Here is a 10,386-nt window from a genome sequence, read left to right as displayed (position 1 = left end):
TTAACCCAGAAATCCCTATTTCTGTTTTGGGAACCTTTGGTTAGTCAATCAGTCCATCCAAAGGAAAAGTTTTAGGGCCTTGGACTACTGTAAAGGAATGTGAATGCTCATTGGGAAGAAGAACTTCAGTTAGTTATAATCAGAATCCTGAATTATCATCTATCCACAAAGTCACAACATTGATGTCTAAATCTTCCAATAGGGAGGAGCCAATTAGTCTATCTTCTTTGGGCAATTCAGTAAATGATAAGTAAGAGGAGATAATGGGTTCAGGCCATAGCTGTTCCCTATTCCTTGAGTACACTCCCTAAAATACTCAAAATATGTTTCTATGCAGCACTTAGCCAAAGCTCAATAAAACTCAGCACATACTTTCTTGTCCTTTTAGTTTGGAGCACACTCACTGACCACTAATAAAACCTGAGGTTATGCTAGGACCCAATTCTAAGATTTGACATCTTTCAACTAGCAACTTCCCCTGGCTGTGGCCACTTCAGCCCATCTTCCCCAAAAGAAAATAGATAATGTGATTGACTTCTTTGAGCTAGGAGTCACAGACACTTCAGAGTCCTTCTATCCAATGCCAAATTCAAAGGATAAATTCCCTTTCCAGTCTCTCTTTGGAAGTCCTTTAATGCCTTGGCTAACCATGAGCTTGCTATTCACTAAAAGCCTCAGTACTTTTAATAAGAACTGTTCTGAGGCACATCCTGTTGGTGTTCTTTCAGGAACACCAAGACCTTTCAGGTTCTATTTGTTTCCCTACCCTCCTCCTTTGTCCCCTGCCAATTTCCAGAGGGTATATTCCATCCTAAAATTCTCATTGGCCATTGGATTGTCATTTCCTGACATTCAACAGCATATTATACGGCATAGGAGTGCTGTCAAACCACCCATCATCTGTGAGCTGAATCTGACTAGATTTTTGTGCTGACATAAATCATTGAATTTGTAATTATGGGACCCGTGGTCACTATTATCTTCCTGATCCTGCTTTCAGGGACTATAACATCACAGTATCCAAGTTACTGTGAGTAAATCAAATGGAAGAGATCTGTCTGGTTTGGGAATTGAGAAGTGGGACAATATCAGAGAGTTGGGAGGAAATGTCCAGATTTAGAGTCAGAGAATCCAGGTTCTAATCCTACGTCTGCCTTATTATCTATGTAACAATGTGTAACTGATTTAATCTCTATGGGCTAATTTATTTACCCTTGATGATGGGAGTGGGAGAGAAAGATTGAATCAGATGATCTCTAAGAGACTTTATAGCTCTAAACAGATTACCTATATGGAGAGGGATCTCAGGGGCAGAATAGGGTTTTCTCTTCAACATTTACTTTGGTTGCCAATCCATAATTAGTTTTATATAGATGAACTCACTGTGCCCATAGAAACAATTTAGAAAGGAAAAAAATGAAAGGAAATCTAGAAAGGAGAGAAGGATTTGAAAGGAGAAAAGAAGTGGCAGGATTGTCCCCAAATCCCCATGACTTTCCCAAAACACTAGATCATATGTCAGACTCTGTTGGGGTCCGAAGTCACTGTTCTTCTATCTCCTCATAGAAAAGGGCAAATAGTACACACATATTCAGACACACTAACACAAACATGGAATCAGTGGGTTTATATATTTCATTATTCTGGAGAAATTGCTCTCTTATCTCTAGGCTCTCTATCAACATTTTCACCCTAAGGATGGAGACAGAAATGACAACACATAAAGTATAGTTGTTATTAACAAGGAGAACTTGCTCCTGAAGGAGAAGAAAAAGCATTATGGTGAGAGCTGGTATATCATTAGGAATACTAAATGTCCTTCAAGGTTTTGAGGAAGTCATTTGCAGTGTGGCTCTAATGTTGTTGTGTTTTTTTAATATTTTATTTTTTTAGAAACACTTTCCATGGTTACATTTTCTTGTTTTTAATTTCCCCTTCACCCCCCTTCAAGACCACCCCATATCCAATGTGCTTTTCAGTTGGTTTTAACATGAGTGATCAATCAAGACTTATTTACATATTATTGATAGTTACATTGGTGTGGCCCTTTAGTATCTACATCCCCAACCATGCCCGCATCAAACAATTTGTTCAAGCGGTTGTTTTTCTTCTGTGTTTTGACTCCTGCAGTTCTTCCTCTGAATATGGGATGCCTTATTTCCCATAAAACCCGCTGAATTGTCCTGGATCATTGTATTGCTGCTAGTACAGAATCCATTACATTCTATTTTACCACAGTTTATCAGTCTCTATATACAATGTTCTTCTGGCTCTGCTCCTTTCACTCTACATAAGTTCCTCGAGGTCATTCCAGTTCACATGGAATTCCTCCAATTTATTATTCCTTTGAGCACAATAGTGTTCCATCACCAACAGATACCACAATTTCTTTAGTCATTCCCCACTTGAATGGCATACCTTCTATTCCCAGATTTTGCCACCACAAAAAGCAGAGCTATAAATATTTTCATATGTCTGTTTATCTATGATCTCTTTGGGGTACAAACCCAGCAAAGCTATAGCTGGATAGAAGGCAGGCGGTTTTTTAGAGCTCTTTGGGCATAGTTCCAAATTGTCATCCAGAATGGTTGGATCAGTTCACAACTCCACCAGCAATGTATTAATGTCCCAGTTTTGCCACATCCCCTCCAACATTTATTACTCTCCCCTTTTCTCATTTTAGTCGATCTGCTAGGTGTGAGGTAATACCTCAGAGTTGTTTTGATTTGCATTTCTCTAATTATTAGAGATTTAGGACACTTTCTCATGTGCTTATTGATAGTTTTTATTTCTTTATCTGAAAATTGTCTATTCATGTCCCTTGCCCATTTATCAATAGGGGAATGGCTTGATTTTTATACAATTGTTTTAGCTCTCGTATATTTGAGTAATTAGGCCTCTATTTTTAGACCTCTATTTAATAATAATTTTTTATTATAAAGATTTTTTCCCAATTTGTTGTTTCCTTTCTTATTTTGGTTGCATTGTAAACTTTTTAATTTGGTATAATCAAAATTATTTATTTTACATTTTTTATTTTTGTAATTCTTGCTTGGTTTTAAAATCTTCCCTTTCCCATAGATCTGACAAGTATACTATTCTATATTCACCCAATTTTCTTATAGTTTCCTTCTTTATATTCAAGTCATTCATCCATTCTGAATTTATCTTGGTTTAGGGTGTGAGATGTTGATCTAAATCTAATCTCTCCCATATTGTTTTCCAATTTTTCCAACAGTTTTTGTAAAATAGTGGATTTTTGTCCCAAAAGTTGTGCTCTTTTGGTTTATCATACATTGTCTTGCTGATGTCACTTACCCCAAGTCTATTCCACTGATCCTCCCTTCTGTCTCTTAGCCAGTACCATATCATTTTGATGACCATGGCTTTATAGTATAGTTTAATATCTGGTATTGCTAGGCCACCTTCCTTCATGTTTTTTTCAATATTTCCTTTGATATTCTTGATCTTTTGTTCTTCCAAGTGAACTTTGTTATAGTTTTTTCTAATTTAGTAAAAAAGTTTTTTTTGGTAGTTTGATAGGTATGGCACTAAATAGGTAAATTAATTTGGGTACAATTGTCATGTTAGCTCATCCTACCTATGAGCAATCAATGTTTTTCCAATTATTTAGATCTAGTTTTAATTGTTCAGAAAGTGCTTTGTAGTTGTAGTCTTTGGTTGTAGACCCAGTTCCCTTGCCTTTCTGAATATCATATTCTAAGCCTTGTGGTCTTGTAGTGTAGAGGCTGCCAGGTCCTGTGTGATCCTGATTGGTGCCCCTTGATATCTGAATTGTCTCTTTCTGGCTTCTTGTAATATTTTATTTTACTTGGAAGCTCTTGAATTTGGCTATTATATTCCTGGGTGTTGTCTTTTCTGGGTCTAGTATAGAGGGTCATCTATGGATTCATTCAATGTCTATATATTGCCCTCTTGTAGAACTTCAGGGAAGTTTTGCTGAATAATTTCTTTTAGTATGGAGTCCAAATTTATATTAATTGCTGCTTTTTCAGGACAACTAATGATTCTCAAATTGTCTCTTCTGGCCCTGTTTTTTTGATCTGTCAATTTCTCAGTGAGTTCTTTCATGTTTCCTTCTATTTTATCAGTCTTTTGACTTTTCTTTATTTGTTCTTGCCGTCTTGAGAGATCATTGGCTTCTAATTGCCCAATTCTAGCCTTTAGAGACTGGTTTTCCTTTTCAATCTGGTCTGTCTGGTTCTTCAAGGCTTCAGTTTGCTTACCAATTCATTTAATTTCTGAGCCTCATTCTGCCTTTTAAACTGTTATTTTCTTGCCAGATCTCTTCCTTATAATCTTTCTTATAATCTCAGATTTTAACTCTTCAAGATCTTGTGACCCATTTTCATTTTTTGAGGAAGGTTTGGATGTATTTAATTGTCTTTTCTCCTCTGTTTTCTGGGTTTTTTCTGTGCAGAAGTTATCAAGTGTTTGAGCTTTTTTCTTGTTCTTTTTTATTTCTTGGGCCTTGATTGGCATCATTATGTTTTATCTGCCAGAAGGCTGAGTAAGGCAATCTGATTCTCTTTGTATGGAGTTGGGGAGCAATTTTTTGCCTGAAGCTGCTTTGTGAGTCTCTTGGCTTCTTTGGGGACCTTCCTGGGGTCTCTGGTCTAGCCGTTTTCAGGGTCGAGCCCCTGTGTCCCTAGCCAACTGCTCAGAGCCTGGAACTTGGCCCATGCTTGCTCTTCCACCTGAGACTTTCCTCTGAATCTGAGCATGCAGGCAGCTGCTGGTGCCTCTCTCAGCCCCAATCCTGTGTCCAAGGTCTGAGTTTTCCATCTGCCTGGGATCTCAGATCTTGCTGCTCTCAGGGGCAAGCTCTTGGTAGTGCCAGCTAGCTGCCTAGGGGAAGCTCAGCCTCTGCCTCTGATACTGTGGGTGGGGTGGGGAGGGTTGATTCACATGCATTTTGATGGGAGCTATTTCCCCCCCTTATAGTGTGGAAATGCCCAAATCCCACATACCTTCGATACTGTGCCTTATTTTGGGGTCCCTTCTTTCATTTGGATTTCGATTTCTTGTCTTTTGGATGTACTTTATATCCATTGGTAAGGAGAGAAAGTCACCCAGCCTCTACTTTGCCAGCATCTTAACCCAGAAGTCCCCCTATAGGCTCCTGGCTCTAATGTTTTAAGTGATATTATTAGGCAAGGAGTAGAGTTGGGACAAAGGAAAGGAGTGAGAACCTTAAGATATAATGCCAGGAGTCACCTAGAAGTTTGAGAAGTCCAGGTGCTGCCTCTCAGCAGCTACAAATGAGGATAGAGGAGGGGAAGTATTTCAGGGACTGAGGTCTAGGGCTCCTATTCCCATCTCTATCAGACACTGCAATGATGCTCAGAGATGTGAAAAAACAAAACATGCATCAAATTTGAACCTATGAGATAATTAATGAACCATATTAGTAATCATGAAGGGGAGGGAAAAGAAACAGACAGATTGAGAGGATTCTTAGATTGACCCAGAATTTTAATTCCCATGTTCTTACTTTTGTTTAATAATAATAACCTATATTTATACTGCACCATTTGTTGTACTTTGCAAGGAACCTTCTTTACAAGAACTCTAAACAGGGGGAGCAAATCATCTAATCCCAGGGTGACAGAGGAAAAAACTGAGATCTGGAGAGTTCAAATTATTTGCTGATGGTTAAGCAGGTATTCAGTAGCAATGCCAGGATTCAAACCCAGTTCCTCTAAACACATGACTTTGGGAGTCATATTACACTATGTTTCAAATCCTGGGAAGTGATTGTCCTAAAATTTGCATTTTGGTTGTAAAAAACCCAACACATTTGGAGGTTAAGTGACTCCTTAAGTAAGCATCCTTTCTTCTAGATAGAGACCAGGCCATGACTTCAGGGGAGCTGAAACTACTCAGCTCCTCAGACTAGCAATAGGGAAGAAATAACATGGAGCTATTGTTTGGGAAGATGGGACAGGGCCGCTAGGGACATTAGCTTAATAGAGACCCAAAATCTTCATGTTCCAAATCATCATGAGAATAAGGAGAAATTTCAGAAATAATATTTCAGGCAACTTACAATTTCTCTTCATCTTCCACATGCCATAAAATTGACAGGCAGTCTCTCTTTCAATACTTTAGCAGCTCCCAAAATAAAAGGGCAATTCAGTCCATTTTAAGAACCAGAGATTTAGATTGTTCTACAGATGGAGATGACAGCTGCCTTTCTATAGCTTCAACCCATTCATACTCCTTCAAAAAGTAAATCCTCCAGAGTGAAAGAATATGTATCAGTTCCATCTGAAAATCCTTCAAATACTTCAGTGTTCCTTCAACTCACAACACGCATCAGATCCTTCTTTTCTCCAACTGGAAGAACCGAGGTTCCTTCATCTGGTCTGCATGTGACCAACATTTGTCCCCTTTTGTCATCCTACTTTGAAGGATCCTACTTAAAATGTGTTTTCTCTACTTAGGGTGTCAGATCCTTGAGATATGGGATTAATTTCTTTTCTATTTCTATGCCCAGAACTTAGTCTAGCACTGGTTATAGATTAAGCATTTAGTCAAAGCATTTTTGTTCATTGATTCATTCTTTCATTGTCAATATCTAGACTGAAATGTTAGGCATATTCCAAATATGCCAAGGCAAGAGTACCATCATCCTGAGGCCATTTCATGCCAAACCTGCTGAATGAGGGCATGTAAGAGGAGAGGAGACATGGGTAACTACTAGCCTTAGTAACTAAAGTTCAGATGTCATTATTTCATTTCTTACCCATTCCTCTGCTGTAATTCTCAGTAAGGAGACTAGGTGCCTGAGATGGGATTTGAATTCAAATCTTTTAAAGTCTAAAGCATAAGTATGGCTTAGTTGATGAGAAAGTAATGGGACACGGGAGACAATCTTGACTGTTAACTCATAGCTACTTCTCCAAAGTGCCATTGAGTCACAAGTATATTATATATGAAATCAAAGTTCCCTTTCACCCCAAAAGTACAAAGAGAGCTTTACAGCTTTGTAGACATTGCAATTAGTTTAGACAACATACAGAAATCTCAGAAACTTCAAGGTGAAGGTAAGAACCAGGTTGGACTTTCAGCTACATGATTATCAGCAAGCTAAGCCTGAGAATACTTTTCTCAGGGGTGAAATGCCCCTGCTAAACTAAGGTTTGGGCATTGGCTTGCCAAGCAGCTGCATTTCTAATTAAAGGGGAAGAATGTTAACCTCTTGACTACTGGTTTGTTCAGAGCTTAAAGTTTTTCCAATAAGGAAAGGTGTGGATCAGAAAAGGAGTCAAAAGAGGAGTCACGAAATTTATTCTCTTTGAGACAGTATCTCTTATTGGCTTCCCACAAGTTGGTACAGTCTAGAATCAGGAAGATTCATCTTTCTGACCTCAAATCTGGCCTCAGACACTTACTGGTTGTGTGACCTTAAGCAGGTCACTTAACTCTGCTTCCTTCAGTTTCCTCATCTATAAAATTAGTTAAACAAGGAGATGAAAATCCACTCCAGTATCTCTGTGAGGAAAACCCAAAATGGGTTCATGAAGAGTCAATCATGAGAAAAAATGACTGGACAAATTTGGAAGATTAATATTAAAAATGTCTCACTTCGTTCTCTATTTCATAGGGTGTAATATTCTGAAATACAAGGACGTCCTTATCACAAACCCCCAAACAGGGTATTACTCATTCCAAAATGAAGCCAACTTTGATCACCTAAGTGTCTATATATATGATAACAGCAATAAGAGGGCAGTGCCCCAGCCAAGATGGCAAAATGTGGAGAACTGGGATGAACTGAGCCAGCTTCAGAAAGAGAGAGAAGATTTGATCATCAAAGACTTGCAAGAAACCATAACCTCTAATGAAGGTGAGTAGAGAGGAATAGACTGGGGACCCTGGGTCTAATGACTTGAAAAGGGTCTAGGGACTCCCAGTGACCTCTGTCTAAAGGGTTTTTCCCTAACTATGAGGAGGCTGAAGAGAATTTGGAAAAAAGTGAAGAGATAGAAAAGAAAAAAGGACAGAGCAGTGACTGCCCAGTAACCTCGTGGTGTCAAGAACAAATCCAGAGAGAGGCAAAAAGGGGTAGTTGTCCCCAAAGCAAACCTCCGTCCCCTCCCTGCCTTCTTCTGGTTTCCATTTTCTTGCTATTCTACCCAACACAATCTAACAGTGAAATGGGAAGTGGGGAGAGATCAACTCTTGCTTCTCATTCATCAGCTTAGGTAAGTTCTCCTCTTTCATCACCTCACAGGCCATTTAGACCTCTTGTACAGCACTGTAATGTTGTCTGTCATGTCCTTGCCAATGGGAATGATGGAATGTTAGAAGTGAAAAGTACTTTGGAGATCTAGATCTAATACACCATTTTACAGAGGGGCAAGTGATTGAGATCTTTGAACAGTGGGAAGAACATTGACTCAGAAACCCAGATGGTTTCTAATAGTTCATCTTCTCTAAAGCTTGGAGCCAATGATCTCCTATAAATAGGTGAGTGCAAAGTAAGACCTAGACCCATGATTTCCCATCACCTGGGCTAGAGCTTCTTCCATTCAACCACATTTTCAAAATCAGGTAACCACTGACCAGGCCAGTCTAGCTCTCATCCTGGTTAGGTATCAACTTGTTCTGTAAAGAATGCTGTATTTGAGTCAGAGAACCTCGAGTTTAATCTTTGCTATTACTATCCTTAAAAGCTCCAGGAAAATCCAGTGCTCTCCTCTGTGCATCAGTTCCCTAATCTGTTAAAGAATAGGGTGGAATAGACAATTGTAAGAACATTTCCAGTTCTAATTCCAACAATTCTGTTCCACCGCTCTTTGCTCTCTACTCCTATCCCAAGGTCAATGATGGAATGAGATTGAGACAGTTGAAAAAAATTAGCCTAAAGAAAACTGATCTCTTTTTATTTAATTTATTTAATTAATTAATTCAGAATATTCTTCATTGGTTACAAGATTCATGATCTTTCACTCACCTCCCCAAAACCCCTCCCATAGCCGACACACAATTCCACTGGGTTTTACATGAGTCATTGATCAGGATCTATTTCCATATAATTGATATTTGTACTAGGGTGATTGTTTAGAGTCAATAATACAATCATATCCCCATCAACCCATGTGATCAAGCAGTTGGTTTTCTTCTGTGTTTCTATTCCCACAGTTTCTTTCTCTAGATGTGGATACTGTTCTATCTCATAATTCCCTCAGAATTGTCCTGGATCATTGCATTGCTGCTAGTAGAGAAGTCTGTTACATTCAATTGTACCACAATGTATCAGCCTCTGGGTATAGAGTTCTCCTGGATCTGCTCCTTTCTCTCTGCATCAATTCCTGGAGGTCATTCCAGTTCACATGGAATTCTTCCAGTTCATTATTCTTTTGAGCACAATAGTATTCCATTACTAACAGACACCACAATTTGTTCAGCCATTCCCCAATGAAAGGGTATCCCATCATTTTCCAATCTTTTGCCACTACAAAGAGCACAGGTATAAATATTTTTAGAACTGAAGTCTTAATTCTAATTTTTTTTCCTATTTGGTTCTTCTTATCTTAGTTGCCTAAAGGAAAAGAATTTGTTATTTGTCTTAAGTAGATACCATTTGCATTTTCTAGCTAGTCTGGATGCATCTATGGACTAAGAAGAACCTGATATAATTGTTACATCTATCAATATTTGAAAAAACTTTTATTGTACTTTAGACAGTTCTCCATATATGGGCATTGTGTGTTTCAGGTACCTTCAAATTCATTCAAATTTTTTCATGTGAACTTTGTCCAAATGGTGTTTTAAGAATAAGTAAGGATTTTCAAATTGATGGAAAGAAATTCATTAAGACCAACAAAAATATACCAGCTCTGGCCCTACAAGATCCTGCAGCTGAAATAATCAAACAACAGTCCAGTCAAGAACAGGGTGCTATGGATCAAGTCAGGGGACATCTGGAGATACAATGTCGTGCAACACTCCAAAAATATAAGAATTATATTACTTCTAACTAGGACATGCAAGGTAATATGTTTTCAAACTGTTCTCACACTCACCATTACACAGTAGGCTGGGAACATTCCAATTAAAAGGAATGAAAATGACTTATTTTAAATTCTGTTCTTCACAGAGAATATATCCTCCCCCTTCCATTTACACTAACCAAAGGATTAGGGGGCTTGAAAATATGAATTTGGAAACTTCTATAGCTCTTTTGGAATTGAAGTAAAAATCTCCAGCAACTGAGGGCTACAGGCATTGTGGGAGATACAGGAAAACATTGAGGTTTACATGGGAAGTTTGGGAGAAAAAGGGTTTCCATTATAAGCCTCAGCCTTCCATATTTCTCTCTATTCATTATGTCTTAGCTTTTCCATAAGAACCTCT

The 10,386-nt window shown here is 38.4% G+C and overlaps 1 protein-coding gene across 1 annotated transcript; it reads left to right on the top strand.

The window, feature by feature from the left end:
* The first annotated feature begins 957 nt into the window (after nucleotides 1–957).
* LOC123234033 (zinc-alpha-2-glycoprotein-like) lies at nucleotides 958–10,013 on the top strand. Its single transcript, XM_044659989.1, has 3 exons — nucleotides 958–1,030; nucleotides 7,631–7,873; nucleotides 9,748–10,013. The coding sequence occupies exons 1-3, from the start codon at nucleotides 958–960 to the stop codon at nucleotides 10,011–10,013; spliced, it is 582 nt and encodes a 193-aa protein (XP_044515924.1).
* Nucleotides 10,014–10,386: the final 373 nt, after the last annotated feature.

Source organism: Gracilinanus agilis, chromosome 2 (assembly GCF_016433145.1).
Source record: "Gracilinanus agilis isolate LMUSP501 chromosome 2, AgileGrace, whole genome shotgun sequence".
Lineage (NCBI taxonomy): Eukaryota > Metazoa > Chordata > Mammalia > Didelphimorphia > Didelphidae > Gracilinanus > Gracilinanus agilis.
Note: the sequence above shows the minus strand (reverse complement) of the source record. Positions and strands in the feature narration are given on the sequence as shown.